Source organism: Crinia signifera, chromosome 7, assembly GCF_055691185.1.
Source record: "Crinia signifera chromosome 7, ASM5569118v1, whole genome shotgun sequence".
Taxonomy (NCBI): Eukaryota; Metazoa; Chordata; class Amphibia; order Anura; family Myobatrachidae; genus Crinia; species Crinia signifera.
The window spans coordinates 193,456,770-193,475,064 of record NC_139223.1 but is presented as its reverse complement, the minus strand read 5'-3'; the positions used below and the strand labels follow the sequence as shown (position 1 = coordinate 193,475,064).

The 18,295-nt window shown below is 42.3% G+C and overlaps 1 protein-coding gene across 2 annotated transcripts in view; it reads right to left on the bottom strand.

The window, feature by feature from the left end:
• Positions 1-18,295, bottom strand: part of OLA1 (Obg like ATPase 1) — a 181,720-nt gene that overhangs the window by 55,039 nt on the left and 108,386 nt on the right. For both annotated transcript variants that reach the window (XM_083154778.1, XM_083154779.1), the window contains 3 exons: positions 15,952-16,127; positions 5,216-5,296; positions 4,468-4,565 (listed from right to left, as the gene is read on the bottom strand). In XM_083154778.1, coding sequence (XP_083010904.1) covers positions 4,468-4,565; positions 5,216-5,296; positions 15,952-16,127 — 355 coding nt within the window. The remainder of the gene's footprint in view (positions 1-4,467; positions 4,566-5,215; positions 5,297-15,951; positions 16,128-18,295) is intronic.

Genomic DNA, 18,295 nt, shown 5'->3' with positions numbered 1-18,295 from the left:
GAATGTTTATTTTTCAGATAAAAGCACTCATGCCCTTTGATAGTGAATGGTTATACCCCCCCCCCAACATAATTGTAACCATGTGCATTACACTAGGATTAACGAATTACAGTGCAATGAAAATATATGCTGGTGGACTCAAGAAAATTCAGATATTTAAAATTGGGATTGGCACTAATGTAAGTTACTTTATAGACTAACCACAAAGGTTGTAGAGAAGGTTATATATACACTGAAGCAAATTAAAGATTATTTTTTCTCTAACGCTCTTTTTTTGGAATCAATTATAACTCCTCAATAGCTTTCATTACTGTAGATGTCACCATTAGATCTGTCAGTTTACCAAACCATTTAATATAAGCAGCTGATGGTCTTTGCCATAAAAAATAGCCACTGGTATTTAGAGGTGGAAAGTGCTCCATCCATTAGCAATTATGGGCAGGAAGAGCTCCGCCCACTCGCAGTTATGGGCAGAAAGAGCTCCGCCCACGCTCAGTTATGGGTAGGAAGAGCTCCGCCCACTCGCAATTATGGGCAGGAAGAGCTCCGCCCACTCTCAGTTATGGGCAGGAAGAGCTCCGCCCACTCGCAGTTATGGGCAGGAAGAGCTCCGTCCACTCGCAGTTATGGGCAGGAAGAGTTCCACCCACTCGCAGTTATGGGCAGGAAGAGCTCCGCCCACTCGCAGTTATGGGCAGGAAGAGCTCCGCCCACTCGCAGTTATGGGCAGGAAGAGCTCCGCCCACTCGCAGTTATGGGCAGGAAGAGCTCCGCCCACTCACAGTTATGGGCAGGAAGAGCTCCGCCCACTCGCAGTTATGGGCAGGAAGTGCTCCGCCCACTAGCAATTATGGGCAGGAAGTGCTCCGTCCACCAGCAATTATGGGCAGGAAGTGCTCCATCCACCAGCAATTATGGGCACAAGGAGCTCCGCCCACTAGAAATTATGGGCATGAGGAGCTCCACCCACTAGAAATTATTGGCACGATGAGCTCCGCCCACTAGTAATGATGGGCAGGAAGACCACTACACACAGTAATAAAGAAGCAGTTCTACCATCCCCTAACTATTTATACTGGAGGTCCTATCTAATATTTGATGACAGATGCCAAAGGTTATTTTAAAGAAGAACTCCAGCAACTACTGTAATTAGCAGGACTATTATCCCTGATATAATCCCTTCCGTTAAGACATCAATTGCCATATTCCAAGAATGCAAGAGGAAGTAGTAGATTGAATGCTCACTCCTCTCATGTAATACCATCAGATCAGCGTTCAACACAGGAGAGCTCAATATGTTGTGTAAATCACAGAGGTTTCAAACTGTGCAGCCATTACTGAATTCCTGGTGGAGAGGGGGGTGGAGGAAGGGTGTTTTACTACATATTATATATGCGACTCGAGATTTTCTTCAAAGAGACTATATGTATTCATATATATTGTGAAAATATATATATATATATATATATATATATATATATAAATATATATATATATATATATTAACACACATATGCATACACACCCACAGTACATATATTGGAGTCAAACACATAATATTTGGATATCATAAACACAAACATCCTATATATTAATATCTATCTATATCCCCATACATACTGACCTCTTACAGTGCAATCATTACTAGTATGGTGTGTCTCCATGGTCACAAACATCACAACAAGCAACAATTAATCCAAGACTGACCCGAGTCCTAGATTCTGCATCTTTACGACCGTAATAAATTCTTTATGTTAGTATGTAAAACAGACATTTGAAATAACCTATATTTACACTCACACGCATATCTAGCAATGGAAGTTTCCCTTTTCATCTTGAGCACTGTAGTGCCAATAAGATCTTACAGGGCTGAATGGATTCAATAGAAATCATTAAGCCCGCTGGCCAATCTGCACAGATAATTACACTTTTGGCTACAAATGTACAGTTTTATTTGCAGCGGGGAATTTGACATTTGTAGCCAAAAGGCCACATGAAAGGAGCACGGGTTTAACCCATCAACCCCAGCCCCCCCCCCCAACAAAAAATACAAACAAGCAAAAAATAAAAAATAAACACTCAATAGTATCTCCTGTATTTTTACATTTAAAATGAAGGGATTCCGATCCTCTAAAATTTGGCGTTCAGGGAGTTCAGCTGTACCAACAAGGGTACAGACAAAAAGGCTTTCTAGAAGCACATGTCCTCTTTGCCTTTAAAGGTCCCGATCTGGTCATAGTTCTAGTTGGCTCCTTCAATGACCAACCAGCAGTTTATTGTTTAAATATCAACCCATTACTCTCAATCTCATTTGCTGCAATACTAAAAAATAACATACATCGTGTGTCTGCTACAGGACGGTCTGCCATCTGGATGGAAATGGTTTGCCCCAAAAGAATACGGTGTAATATTGCCACCAATATTTGTGCTAAAAACACACTGTTGCAAACATACCGGTCACAGTGCACAGATTACAGGTAAGCCGTTTGTTTGCTAGCGGAACAATCCTACCTATTCACCATATAAATCGCAATCACCACAACTACTGGTTTAGACTCCAACAGTGCCACCAAAGCCGTTTGCTGAATTCAATTAACCGCAACACTTACCACAGGCTTCTAGCTCCCGGAGCAAGTGAATGAGGATATTCAATTACAGCCTGAACTGAATGCAGAGTTCTGCTCGCACCCTCGTTAGGTGCTAATAGAAATGTGTGAAAAGTAGGTCTTTTTGTGGCTGTCCACAGCGGCTAAATCATAGCTTCAGTCACTTAACCCAGAATCCATCGTTAATCTGCTTTAGCTGCACAAAAACGGTCTGCTAATTGCATAGCTCCAGGTGCTAAATCCAAGACCTGTACTAACTCCTGTGGCCAACTAAATTGTATCCTTAGAGCAGGGGTGGGGAACCTTTTTTGTGCCAAGGGCCATTTGTATGGGGAAAAAAAATCCTTCGGGGGCCATATGTAAAAATTTCTCTTACAAATTGTCCAGCTGCAGCCGCCGCGCACGCTCCAGCGGCTGCTGCTGAATAGGACTGACTCCAACGGCTGCTGTTAAGAGGAATCTCGCGAGAACTATTGACCTCTCACGAGAATTCCCCTGTTCTTGATTACCGGCAAAGCCGCCGGGCGGGCCACTCAGACCGGCTACGGGGGCCGCATATGGGCCCCGGGCCTGAGGTTCCCCACCCCTGCCTTAGAGGATGTGAGCTTAGCACAAATATGGCTGCCCTTACAGTCTTTGGATGGAATGTATTAAAAAAAAAAAAAAGTGCAGATACGTGTCAATAGAGCTAGCAGCCAGCCTTGTAGAAAACTTGACTAACCCAATGACACTTCATTATCAAAATGTCGCAACACAAAATTTTAGTAATTGCCGAAAGAAAGTCATTGCATCTTGATAAATAATATAAAACTTTACTGACTGGTAAACTCATTTTTTTCTGAGACAATTAAGAACATTACGACCTACCCGTGGTCATTGACTGCAGGTAATTGATTCACCGGGGGCTATATAGCCCAGATGTCGATGTCTGCATCTTCCGGTACCCGCACTTATTGGGGATTCCATTTCATAGTGTTCATTCTAGCACTCGCCATCTTTGAAAACCCTTCCCCTTCCCTGCCTGTGGTGTCGCTGTCTGCTGTAGTGCTTCTAGCACAGTGTGGTCTGTATAACAGCACTGATATACAAACCACACCTGTGCTATAAACACCACAGCAGACCGCGACACCCCAGGCAGGGAAGAGGAACTGCATGAGTTTTCAAAGATGGCAGGTGCTAGAATGAACACGGTTTCACACGCCTTAGGCATGTGGAGTATAATCGGCCAATAAGCAGCCGCCCTGACGTATCCCTGATCAGATTTGTTTTCATGCAATTGCGGCCTATTTTCAGCCAGTAAGGGAAAAAGAAGTCTGTAATTGTATACAGCGATAATGACCATTGGTTATAGATCACGATATCCGGACAATTTTAACATCCAACACCGGTTTAGGGAGAGTTGGATTCTCCCCTCTATATAAAAATATATATTACATTGTAGGTACTGACTGTCTAACAAATCTATGTTTTTACACTCGCAAATCAATGCAAGACCACGTGTTACCCGAGGAGACACTATATAATATATTTCCTCATTGGTATTTCTCTCCCCTGAAGTATTTCCTAAAAGCAGCGTTTATGTCTCAAAGTTATATGGTCCCACTGAGCAGGTTTCAATAAGACGGTGAAGCAGCTTTTAAAAAAACAGTCAAAAGGTATTTCCATAACTGTCAGCATTATAATACTTTCAAAGTCCAGGCCCAGACGAGGCACTGAGAACTGCTTGTATGTGTTCAGTCTGACACTGGGACAGACAGATTAATAGCCAGGTAATTCATCTGCTACCAGGCAGTTTTACGCATATGAAACCTTATTTGTATGTTTTCTTACACACGTGTCTGACAGAGCAGGTACCACTCACCACTTGTTCTTCTTGCGGATGTAGTCTTTCTCAGAGAGGTTGATTAGATAGATCATGGGCTTGGAGGTCAGAAATAAGTGTTTATTTAGCACGTCAATCTAGGGAAAAAAAAAAAAAAATAACGTATATATTTAAATGACAGATGGCAACAGCCGCTGGTCCGTTTGTGCACAATTTCTGAAGTATATCTTTCAATTCGCTGACCACCTTGCAAAGAATGTTGAAAATGGGGAATGCGGTGATTGCATTGTCGGAAAATAACAACCAAGGCCTAATGGTACAGAGGACCCTTTAGGTGACCAATCACTATGGCTGATAAAATATGGGACGGCTTTACAACAGGAATGATTTGAATCACATACAGATGTACAAATGTTGCAATGTGCTGCTTACAGCTTAGTCACTTCCAGTAGTTTTATTTGCCACTATAGCACACAGTTTGAGTGAAAAGGCGCTGGGTCCTGGCAAGCAGAAAGGGGCCATTTGGCGTGACTTAAGCAGCGGCGTATTACCACACATTTGTAGGTGCTACAGCCTCCCCCCCCCCCCCCCCCAAAGTTTTAAATAGTAGAAGGCATTAGGGGCAACCGTTAAGCCTGATAACCAAAGCTAAACTATTTACTGAATGAGCCCGGACGAGGCTTAAAGCCACGGGAGATGTGGTTCAACAACAAATGGAGCGCCAACGTCAGTGTAACAAGACACAAAAACCATATGTATCAAGGTATCAATGAAACAGAAGCAGTACCTCCTTGTCATTCCAGTCGTGGTAATAACGGACATGATTCTTCTCATCTATCAGCCAGGTCTTCACTTTGCACATGATGTCCTAAGGAAAATGAAACCAGGGCAGAAAATCAAAATCACAAAACAAACAGAACAATGACATGGTACTACTAAGCCCATGCGTACAATAATTTTTTGTTACAAACTCAACTTAATGAGATCAGCAGCCTTGGTAGGATACCATCGAACAATATTCTAATATCAAACAACTGTTACTGGGAGGGTGGGATCAATAGAGCACAAGGCTCAATCATAACCTCTTACGCTACAGCAGGTAATTACTATTATATGTGTAGTGTTCGTTCTAGCACCCTGCACCTTCCAGGACCCATGCAGTTCTTCTTTCCTGCTTGGAGTGTCGCTGCCCGCTGTGGTGTTTCTAGCAGAGTCTGGTCTGTGTCGCGCAATAGAGACCAGACTGTGCTAGAAGCACCAAAGCAGACAGTGAAAACTCAGGCTGCAAAGAGGAACTGCATGGGTTCTGAAAGGTGCAGGGTGATAGAATTAACACTATTTGTGCATATAGATCTATGGGATTCCAGCAACAATGCCCTATTAGACATGCCACTTCTTTGGCATGGCACCTCTGCGGGCAGCAATAATATATTTTTTTTTATAATCATACATTTTTATTGAGATCAAATAATATACATGGAAAAGTAGTAAAAAAAGATTAATTAGCATATAAGTAAAGGTGTGGTCTAGGTTCAGTCCTAATGGCTCTTGGCTGTGATATTCCAGCATGTTTGAGAGTATCAGTGATATATACGATCCGATGAAGGAGCAGCGGGACCGCACATCGGGATCGATTTGCGATTTTGACTATATATATATGCAAATCACGCCGTGTGGAGACACCAAAAATTTTAAAAATAATTAGCAGCCTTCTGATAAACTTTCCAACTCAGGGGTAGATGTATGAAGCAGCGATGCAAAATATATCATGGCAATCTAATTCATGGCAACCATGTCTAGTTGGACCATAACCTTGTGTCAACCTTTTGTCAATGTCGACTTTGAGGATGTCAACCATTTCAAGGTGTCGACCAAGTCACTGTCAACCATTAGTATGCCATTTATAACCCCCAAATAGACCACCACCAAACCCAAGGACACCCAGCAATAATGCCCCACCCTTCCTGATACATACACTGTATGCTAACAACCTAATAAATGAAATATATAAAGGAATATAAGTTAGCAGTAACGAGTGCTTAGTGCTCCTGCAAACCCCCTCGATTTCTAAAATGCGACAGTTGGTGATACTCAGTGCCTCAGATGGGTGACTTGGAAAACTTGAACTGTTAGGGTACTTGAGGAGCAGGGTTGGGAACCACTGATCTAATGAAAATGGTTCTCAGCAAGGTAGCACCTCTCTCATTACTGGGTGTGCAGTCTAGGACAGGACCTGGGTAGAAGTCTTGTGTAAATGGACACGAGTTGACCCAATTTACACTGCCGCAGACCCGGGTCTGATCCGCTGCTGAACTGGGTTTTTGTGTCGGTGTAAAAGGGCTATTACGTATTCTCCAAATAATGAATTATCATTTAAAGTTCCCAGACCAAAGACCTTGTGGTAAAAAAAAAATCTGCATTTGGATTAGCATGCAGCCACCATCTCACCACATTTCCCATGGGACCTCTTCTACTGGCGAATTGGAAGTGTGCATGGGCACCTCTAACCTGGTATTACACATGCACTGAAGAGTGCAACACTCACACCTAAATAACCCTTCCACCCCACGCACTTCCCAGAAACTAGGCCTACCTGTCACATCAGAGTGCGTCGGATGTCAGAACGCCATGCTCTACTGTTGGAAGATACGAATATCACTCTATTTGTCTGTAAAGCCGCGACTCCAACTGTCAGAACACCCCCCCCCCCTCCAACCTAGACAACACAGTGCTCAACTGTGTTCTAAACATGAGATCTTAACCATGAATTTAAATGGCCACAAGTGGTGTATCTTTAAAAATGAATATTTTAACCTTGATATACACAGTAAAACCATTCATCAGAGGCACAATAAGTATATTACCGGTTATTACAGGTAAATATTAATAAGCCAAGGCTGCGTAAATGGATGAGATTGCCAGCCTAAAAGAGCCTTGCATGCAAGAAATACTTATTAAAGTGGCCTGTGAATTTGCGAATGATGAAGGGAGACCTTGATTCGGAAACCAAAGCAACAGATACAGAGATTATTATTGGCAAGGAAAGCGGTGTGAAATGACGGCTGCTCTGCCAAACATGCCTTTCATAACCTAGATGGTAAGTTGCTCTTTTTTTTTTTGCCAAAAAAAAAAACGGTTTCCCTGCCCCTTTCCGCCACCCCGCCTGCAAAAAAGTGTTCCGTGCCAAAGCCTCCATTACACAATGGCAAGAGGCTCGCACTGCTGACCCCTTACCAGCTGCAGTCAGGCTTGGAACATCTCTCTGCAGGAAACCTAAAGGCTTTCTAGTTAGCAGGCTTGTGTGCATTCAGGAGTAGTAACTGCAGGAAAAGCCCAGTGCTCTTTGTTTCTATGGCCTTCCTTTACAAAAAGATTAATCGTCTGTGAAATGGAAACTGCAAACAGCAAGTGACACAAAGTGATCCCTCGGAGCCTTTCCCTGATCAGTTTTTGCTGTTGTATATCTCAAAGCCGCATGTGGTTAGGGCCTCTGTACAGGCAGGTGTTAATGAAGGAGCTTGCTCCGAGGGGTCAGAGGACACCCTTTAAAAAAAAAAAAAAAAAAAGAAGGACGGCAGGTTTAAGGCGCGAGGTGAGATTTTGTTAAGAATAAATTAAATTTGAAATGTTCTACTACACTAATCAAGGCACTCAGCGGAGTACTTAAAATATTATCTATATTGCAGATTAATACTGAAGTGTTAATCCAAAAAGAATAGTCAAGGCAACATTTCTTAAAACTGTAAATAACCAGCGCATTTACTGAAGAATGTGCCTTTTTATGTCACGTTAATGGAGCGGGGGGGAGCTGAGGAAAGTGGGAAAAAGTTCCAATAGCATAGCTCATTTGCTGCACCCCGGGAACAGGGGCTCCCCACAGGCTTTAACAAGTAAGGGGGATTGCTAAAACTTTTTTAATGAAATCCAACATGTTCTGCCTAAAAGAATAATCACCTTTACTCTCGTCACTGCAAATTTTCACTCACAAAAATGTTTAAAAGTGGCTAATGTAACACTGTTTCCTACAAGGAGAAGTTCAAAGTGCTATATTACAAATGCATTATGATTAAAAAAGCACTGTGCAGCCTTGCTATTAAATGTTCTTTAAACCCTAAAAGGTTTCCCATAGATCTCCCTTGGCACTGCATATACAACCTTTGACAAGTAATGTAGACCATTTTTATTCATTGCCTAAAATTGTAGGCAATTATGTGCGTCATACTGGCCACCTGCAAACTCTGAATGCCTACTCTGGTTGTCAGAGCGAGGACGGGGGGAAAAAAATCCTAATGTCGCAGGGGATTAATCTATGGAGAGAGTCCTCCTTAATAGCTTCAGCAGGTGAAACGGCGCAGCTGGTTACTGCGATGAGTGGCCAGGAGCAGCTTATGTAGAGACATGCAACAAGACTACACATACAGACTTTATGTGTGTGTGTGTGTGTGTGTGTGTGTGTATATGTATGTGTGTGTGTGTGTATATATATATATATATATATATATATATATATATATATATATATATATATATATACATATACATATACACACACACACACACACACATAGATATAGAGGATCCGATCCGATTTGCCGGCGGTCGGGATCCCGGCGGTCGGAATCCCGACACTGGAATCCCGACCGCCGAAATCCCGACAAGGGGGGGGACATGGATCGCCCCCCCTTGCGGGCTCGCTGCGCTCGCCACGCAGCGGGCCCGGTGCCTCGCTACGCTCGGCACGCTATTTTATTCTCCCTCTATGGGTGTCGTGGACACCCACAGAGGGAGAAAGTTTCGGGATTTCGGCGGTCGGGATTCCAGTGTCGGGATTCCGACCGCCGGGATCCCGACCGCCGGCAAATTAACTGCATCCCGATATAGATATATAGATAGATGGATGGATATAAATAAAATATGAGACTTGCACAGAGAGTGTTGCATTTATTGCCTAGTAGAAAACTAACACTACGTTCAAATCTTAAAATTTGGTTAAAAAAAAATAATTATTTATGCCCAGATACCCCCCAAGCACATTGGAAGCAGCCATTTTGTGGGGCAAAGCAGTACCGAGCACGAGGGGACATCTTGAGGTATTTTGTACACCATGCCTCCACACCTCAGTGATGTTCAGTATTCTGCATTCTGATGACAGCGGTTCACAAAATGGCTCCCCCCACTGCGTGAGCAAAGGATGTACTTTGAAAAATATGGCAAAATAGTGGTTTCTGAAATGTGTTAACTATTTTTTTTTACCCCCAACTTCAGTGAACACTCACTGGTGAATTAAGGTGTGTGTTTTTGTTTTTATTTCCACACTAGACGTTTGTGATTAGCTGCCAGCCAATGGTATTACAGGTTTTTAATAAAGTTGTTGTTATGGTTTTCTTTAGCTGTTTTTTTTCCCCATTTGGGTTAGTTAGAACAAACTTTTTTTTTTTTCTTTGAAAGAACTTTATTTTGTATAAAAGTTCAAACAGCATCGGGCATTGGGGAAGTAAAAAAGGGTATGGGTCATCGTATCGTCTGCATTAAAGTGGACATGCATTAGGTCAATGAAGGTCGACAGGGCTTAGGTCAACACCTGAAATAGGTCGAGATGGCTAAGGTCAACACAAGCATTAGGTTGACAATGGGAAGGTCGACGTGGGGTTTTCACTTTTCTGTCCCGGATGTCGACTTAGACACCATTTAAGTGTACCGCTTCATTTGCCATGATTCTGCCACGGTGCCCTGCGCACTATTTTATTCTCCTACCACACCATAGTGGATGGCAGGGAATGAAATACCATCTGTCGGCACATGGCGTGAAAAACTCATGTCGACCTTTTGACTCTGTCTTCCCATGTCGACCAATTTTAGGTGTCAAACTAAGCCCTGTCGACCTTCAGTGGTCAACTCAATGATCGTATTCCGTAAACAAAGACTGTAGTGATGCCTGTGGTGAGCTTCACCATATCTGTTAAACCGCAATGGCACACATTGGTCTGTGCGAATCAAAGGCATGAAAGGATGACGCTGGTAGGACTAAAATGGAGGAGATAGAAATTCAAGTCATTAGTGTCAGACTTTTGGAGTTGTAGTAGTACCAAACATACCAAATCTATCTAGAAATTTAGGGGCAGGTCATAGACCTGTATAAACAAAACCGCCTAGCTTACCAAAGCCTCTCAGACATGAAGAAGTTGTGTTCAATCACCTTCTGAATCTAGTTGGTACCACCAACCACCTAAAATACATTTGATGGGAATTTTCTTTCAAATAAGTTGAGAGAGAGAATTAAGACACCCTTTACCTAATTGTGGGTCAAGATCTCTCATTTGGAGGCCTGCTTAATACACATCCTGAGCATTATTGCATTTAGGAATAGGAGACTTTAGAGGTCACTATCAAATGATAAAGATAACCGATAATACCTTCTGAGGAGGCATCGCAATGACAGTGAGCGTCAAGTTACGATAGGGATCTGAAGTCGTCTTATTTGCAGACTTCCACTAGCCAATCAGGGTCAAAATACTTGCCACAAAAGTTATAAAAAAAGTTTAATTATTATTATCCAAAACACTGAGTAAGCTTTAGAAGTCTAAAGGGAGACATGAGCAGAGGACTGACCACAATCTTACTCCAAATTGTCCCAAAGTGGAGTAAAAAAAAAAACAAGGAAAAAGACTGTTGTTGAAATGGAGTTTTCAATGATTATCATGTCTGGAAAATGAACCACAGGATGTGACAACCACAATATACTGTAAGTCTTCCTGTGGCTGAAGAAGTCACAACTACCTATGTAATATTAAGCTAGTTAGCCAACAAAGGATGGGATTTCAAGAAATAAAGTCTAGAAGGTCTCCTCAACAACTCTGTGTGGTACATTTGGTACAGCTTGTTCTTGGATGCAATCTGAAAATCTTCAAATGAAATTTGCCGGATTATTTTGACATTTTATTTAAAAGGTGCCACAAACTGTTTGCAGCACTGTACACAAGGCACATATTAGAACAATACAGGGACACTTAAACACAGCACAATTCTCAGTACACAATACAGCCGAGATGTAGGGAAGCAAAGAGTTGTACACGTACTACCAGCAGTGAGCAGCCACATTTGAAGAGTTGAACGATTACAAACAAGAGGAGATACAGCTATAGACGGTCGCTGAGTAGGTGAGAGCTGTAACTGAAGTGCGAGAGAAGGTGGCTGTGAGGACAGGAGGGAAGAGGGTCCTGTCCCTAGAAGTCTAAAATCTACAGGGATGGGGAGACAGGAGACACATGGGGATAGTGGCCCAATGGCAGAAGTGAGGATGAGATGACCAAAGCATGAGGAAGAGGTGGGGAGAGAAGCCATGAAGCTAGGTTATGCAGGGGGGAAGGGTATACTTTAATGAACAGGTGGGTTGTCCATGCCTGTTTGAAGCTTTGCACGGTAGGGGACAATCTAATGGAGCAAGGGAGCTCATTCCAGTGAAGTAAGGTAGCATGGTAAAAACCTTGAATCTGGGCGTGGGATGCAGTGACCAGGTCAGTGAAAAGAATTTGTGGGACTCCTTAAGTACTTTGCATATGTTGACTTTCAGTATTGCAATAAAATCCTGCTATTAACAAACACAAGGGAAATTCTGAATTTGGATCAATTCCAGTGCAAACATCATCTACCACTCTGACCACACAAACATTAGTTTTTCTTTTGCATACTTTAGCGTGAGCAAGTCAAAGCCATTGTGGGCAGGTGGTGGCCTGGTGGTCATTCATAGCAAGACTTCCACTGGGCTGCTGTACATTATACTGTATCTAGTGACCAGATGAACCCTATCTAGTGCTGACCAGTATTCAAATTGCCAATCACTATCATTAGTAACACAGCCTAAAAATCTGAGTACCATCAGGTGATGACCAGTGTACAAAGCTGAGCCCCATCAGGTGATGACCGGTCTACAAAGCTGAGCCCCCATCAGGTGATGACCGGTCTACAAAGCTGAGCCCCCATCAGGTGATGACCGGTCTACAAAGCTGAGCCCCCATCAGGTGATGACCGGTCTACAAAGCTGAGCCCCCATCAGGTAATGACCGGTCTACAAAGCTGAGCCCCCATCAGGTGATGACCGGTCTACAAAGCTGAGCCTCATCAGGTGATGACTGTATACAAATCTGAGCCCCATCAGGTGATGACTGGTCTACAAAGCTGAGCCCCATCAAGTGATGGCCGGTATACAAAGCTGAGCCCCATCAAGTGATGGCCGGTATACAAAGCTGAGCCCCATCAGGTGATGACCGGTCTACAAAGCTGAGCCCCATCAGGTGATGGGCGGTCTACAAAGCTGAGCCCCATCAGGTGATGGCCGGTCCACAAAGCTAAGCCCCATCTGGTGATGACCGGTATACAAAGCTGAGCCCCATCAGGTGATGACTGTATACAAAGCTAAGCTCTGCCAGGCAGCAATGTACCGGGAAGTGCAGAGACAGCCACCAGGAGGTGTCACGGTTTACGCTATCTTGGAGCCCAAGAATTTCCGCAGAGTGGCATGTATAAAGTTGAATTTTGTTTTCCTAGTAACTTATCACACAGATTTTTTTAGATTTGGGTGGAGAATTTATTTAGTCCACAGTAGATGACCAACTGTATAAATCAAATATAAAAAAGAGATTTCCCAGGAATTAAAAACCTTCAAAAAAGCTGATGCCATGAAGCTACGAACTATGCTTCAATCACCTGTGCCTGGTACTTTCAGAAAGATGTACACTTCTATAAAGAGCCTTTTATTTATTTACTTCTTGTATTACTGACAAGGAAAGTAACAAACTAACAGATTTACTAACCCGTCCCCTTTTCACACACACCGGAAAAAAATAAATAATAAAAGAAGATTCTGTAATAAAAACACTTTAGAGCCTATTAAATATGTCACTTGCTATAAATATTCACCTAGTTGACATTGAATAATCTGAGGCATCAACAAGATAACCTTAAAAAGTGATCTGAACATTACATTGAGAGCGGACTTGTAGAAGCTCTTTCATTAGCTCATCACTGTGACCTGAGGTTGGAGGCAGAGAAAGCATCTTCTCTCTAATGACTTTAAGTACAAGTGGCCTTTGACCAACGATCATGTTAAAACACAAAGAATAATGAACTTCTTGCGTGCTTCAGCTCGTTATAGAAATCGCTAAAAAGTACATGTTAGTGGGCATATTCCTGTATATAGACACACAAATGTTATATGCATATACATATTTTTTTTTATTCCGTGATTATGTTTGTTACCATGGTGATGTGCCGCACATGATGATGTCATCTTGTGGCATCACGTTTCCGGCTCTAACCTGCGATCACCTGCGCACATGTGCTTGGGGAAGGGATATAAGGTGAGCGGTTTGTCATTTTATGTCTGCCTGATGACGCTGTGAAAATAAATACATCGAAACGTTGCAATCAGCACTCGCTTCCAGTTCTTTATTTTGGAGAGCCGCCGGATGACTGTATATACATACGCACATATATGGTCTACGAAGTGGCACTCAAAGTCTTGTGAATTCAGAGAAATATATGGTGAATGATATTGTGCAATAATATTCAGCATCTCGGTAGTCAGAATGACGAAATCCCAACTGCCGGATGCCAAAATTAGTATGCGGACAGCGCTAGTGTAAGGAAAAGTGATGGGGGGGGGTTTGGTTGGTTTAAAGTTAGACACTAGGAGGGGGGCTGGGGTTAGGCTGCAGCAAAGGGGGGCTGGGGTTAGGCTGCAGCAAAGGGGGGCTGGGGTTAGGCTGCAGCAAAGGGGGGCTGGGGTTAGGCTGCAGCAAAGGGGGGCTGGGGTTAGGCTGCAGCAAAGGGGGGCTGGGGTTAGGCTGCAGCAAAGGGGGGTCAGGTTAGGCTGCAGCAAAGAGTTTAGGGTTAGCCTGCAGGAGGGGTAGGTTAGGGGGAGCAGTGGGAATGCTAGGGGGAGGGTCAGGGTAGCAGGGGGAGGGTATGTATATTAACCTGACCCCTGTTGGGATTCTCTTCATCAAGGTTCTGGCACCAGTATTCTGACAGCTGGCATTCTTACCACCGGTAATCCGTAGGTTTCCCTGCATAACATATGCTGCCTTGACAAAGAGGCTCTAGTGCCGCTGTCTGATTTTGCATTACAATGACGAGGGCATCAAAGTACGCACTTACTACTCCGCAAGAAAGCCAAACGCATGTCTCATTTTATATATGGCCTTTGTAATTGCTTATTCAGAAACCATGTTACCAGGAAAAAAATACGGTACATTGAGCATTGAGAGTTGCCTGTTGCTATGTCCTGGATACATTGTACACACTTGTGACCTAGTTACAGGTGGCAAAGATCTGATGTCCAAAAATTGGGAGAATGGTACATGAATTTAGGAAGAATAAGCAGGCTTAGGTGGTAAGCAATCCGTTCAGGTAACTCCTATAAAGTATTTAAAAAACAAAAAGGAAAAGTTAACTTTACATCTAGACCAGCGGATGGGCACCCAGTAGACCAAGGTCCGCAGGCCGTCCCCAAGCCATATTCTGCCTGCTATAATAGTTTATACTGTAGCATTTGTTGAACGTCTGCCCGTTACTATAGGCCGGCATCTCTTTGTTTATGATGGAGTATAAATAGTAATGTGTGACCCTTTTGAAGTGTATCAAATTGCCTATCACTTACCTAGACAGGTCAGCCCAGCCGAGAACTGACCACATATCACAAAGGTGTCATTTGTTAGTCGGAAAGAGAAGGAAACCTGCTAAAAAAAATTTGGGATGTACTGCACTATAACTAAATCTACATAGTCTACAGCTGCTGCTCATATCTGATGTATATGTACTGCTTTCTGACCTTAGGACAGGAGCGACCAAACCGGTCCTCGAGATCTAACAACACTTCATGTTTTCCAGTCCACCTGTGGATCTGTAGAATGTTCCGTTTAGGAATGACTACACCCGTGCATCAGCTTGGTGGTATGTAAAATATGAACTTTTGGTAGATCTCAAAGACTGGTTTGGCCAGCCCTGCCTTAGGAGTTAAAGGCAGGAACTGTTTCTACAAAGCAGGCCTAGTTTGTAACACATTTTGTATATCAGGAGCCTGTAAGGAAAAATCAAGTGAGAGGTTAGGATCAGGCAGAAAACACAGATGTCAGAGAAGTGTTCTATACAAATCGGTCATTTGCCGAGTGTAATACATTTGCCTTTGCTCAAAATAAACTGGATAATATTTTATCAGTTTAAGAAAATGGAATGATCCACGGTACCACCTGAGAGAAAGCAGACTGCAGTAAACTTTAATCTTGGAGAAGTTTTAATGGAGAATATACCGCCTCCGATAGACAGAAGCAGACCACATTCTGTTGGTAAGACAATCAGACATACGTCTGTCCCAGAACAGAGGCTCTCAGGACCCCCGCAAGTAATTGGCTAGAGGAAGAGTTAGTGAGTCAAACACTGGGATGAGTAATTATGTAAAAAAGTAGAATGTAGGATGCGTAACTGCAGTACACAAGGAGTAGAACAGACATTGTTTTCAGTACTTACATATTCTGGTTTTAGCTTTTTGTCTCCTCCTCTCACGGCGGTTTTTTCAAGCTTGTCTATGGCAGCGATGATCATTTCTTCATCCTTCAGACGGAGTTCTTCATGTATGATCTCAATGTCCCGTACTGGATTGACACTTCCTTCAACATGGATGATGTCATCGTCATCAAAGGCACCTAGAACAGAGATACATCATAACTCACACCGTACAGAAAATCGCCTGCGATTCTGGTATTTGTATTGTTAAAGTTCCAGAACTACAAGACCATAAAAACCAGTTCATTGCTAATACTTAAAGTACTATTAATGGTACTCAACGCCAATAAACCAACTGTCTACAGTATAGATGAACAATATGTTTGTTTAACCTTGCTCTTTTATGGCACATGAAGTATAAGCAATGGTGGGGCAGCATTGGTCAAACTTTGGGCCTCCAGCTGTTGTGAATCTACAAGTCCCATCATGCCTTGCCACAGTTTTGCTAATAGGGAATGCTGGAGGGCCACAGTTTGGCAATGCCTGATGCAGAGTCTCCCGTGGTACTTCCATCATAATCTGTAAATTAAAGTATTTTTACCCAGGTTAATGGCCAATCAGCAACAGATTAAGATATTAGGGTACCCCCATAGAAACTAGCTTGGCAATATGGTTCTGACAGCAGTTAAACAGTGATTGTTTCGTGGACATATCTGAAAGTGCACTACAGATCAGTCACATGTGGAAATGTTCATGCACGGGTGATAGTCAAATCTAAATATTTTCGGATCCCTTTGAAACACCCTTTACCTGAAAACTTCTTTGACCATTTTAGTACAATGTGGACCATAATCTAAGAGGTCTGCTTTGTATTATTAATGCAGAACAAGCAATGGAGGCTTGTAAAAAGTGTTTAATCGGGCCACTTAAAGTGTGTCGCTAATGAGATGAAAAAGATTTTTTTTTTAAATTGTATTAAAATGCAGTTTGTAATCATGTTCCGCAGTGTGAATGTACACTGAATGCAATGCTATACGGCAATTTAGCAGAGCTCAATGAATTTAAATTAAAGGAAACTGTCAAGTGCTCTGCGGCAATTTATGGCCAAGATGGGAAAAAAAAGCTGCATTTAAATATTAATATATTATTATGTAGTAAAATTAATAAAAAAGGTCAGCATACAGAAAGAACACAAGTCAAAGCATTGACTAAACGGATGCAACTGAAAGAAAACAAAGTATCAAGCGGTTTAAATATTTTGATTTTAATTGACATATTGCATATTGGGCTCAGTGGTTAAGCACAATAACTATGAAACCAAGATTTAAAAAAAAAAAAAAAAAACAGATTCAAATAAAGTGTTGGATACTTCCAACGTTGTACAAGTCATGTCCCTCACTAGGCCGCAGGCATTAGGATTAGATTGTAAACTCAATTGGGCAAGGAAGCCCTTCATACGGAATACTGGTGATTGGTCTGTATACAATTATTATGTGCTACAGAATAGGGTCTTTATTGTACATCGTTAGAATATTTCACTCAGATCTTATTTGCAAGTTGTAAAATTAATTATCTTTAGGCAACAAGCGCTACGTGATCATGTTTATTCAGGTGTGGATTGAAAGGTCTACACTGTAGACAATGTCTTGGTAGAGATTCAACCGTAAAAATAGGTCAACCGTAAAAATGTCGACAAAAAAGGTGGATGTGCACTAGGTTGACGTTGACAAAGGTAGACACAAGCAGAAGGTCAACATGAGTTTCTACAGTTCTCTCTTTTCTTTTTTTCTTTTGTGAATGACAACATATGTTGACACGGACCCCCAATTAGTGTCATGTGTACATTTGCATTTTTTGTGAATGACAACATATGTTGACATGGACCCTCAATTAATTTTACATGTTTGTTTCGTTCGTCATGCTTTGGGCATTACCAATCGTAAACCACATGGATCATAAAGCATTAAAAAGTCCCCCAAAAATGTGAAGAACTCCTATCGAACTTTTGCTTGTGTCATCCATTGCCATGTCGACTGCTTGTCAATGTTAGTCAAGACACTGTAGATCTATCAACCCAAACCAGTTTATTCAATGACTCTCTTTTCAAAAACTGCTGAAAAGTAAAATAGGGTCAATATTTCTGCTGACAGGTTGCACCTCTAACGTCACTGATTGAAACCGGGCGGATCAGCTGGGTGGAACGTTTTACCCCCTTAGGAGCAGAATAATAAAAAAAAAAAAACTAGTTTAGATTAGTGGGGTGGATGTAAATAACTGTCAGTTTCCAGACCACCCAACAGGTCAATTTTTGAAGGTCACCCAGCAGGTGCAAAATGGAAGTTCACCAACTACCACATTTTCCAGATTG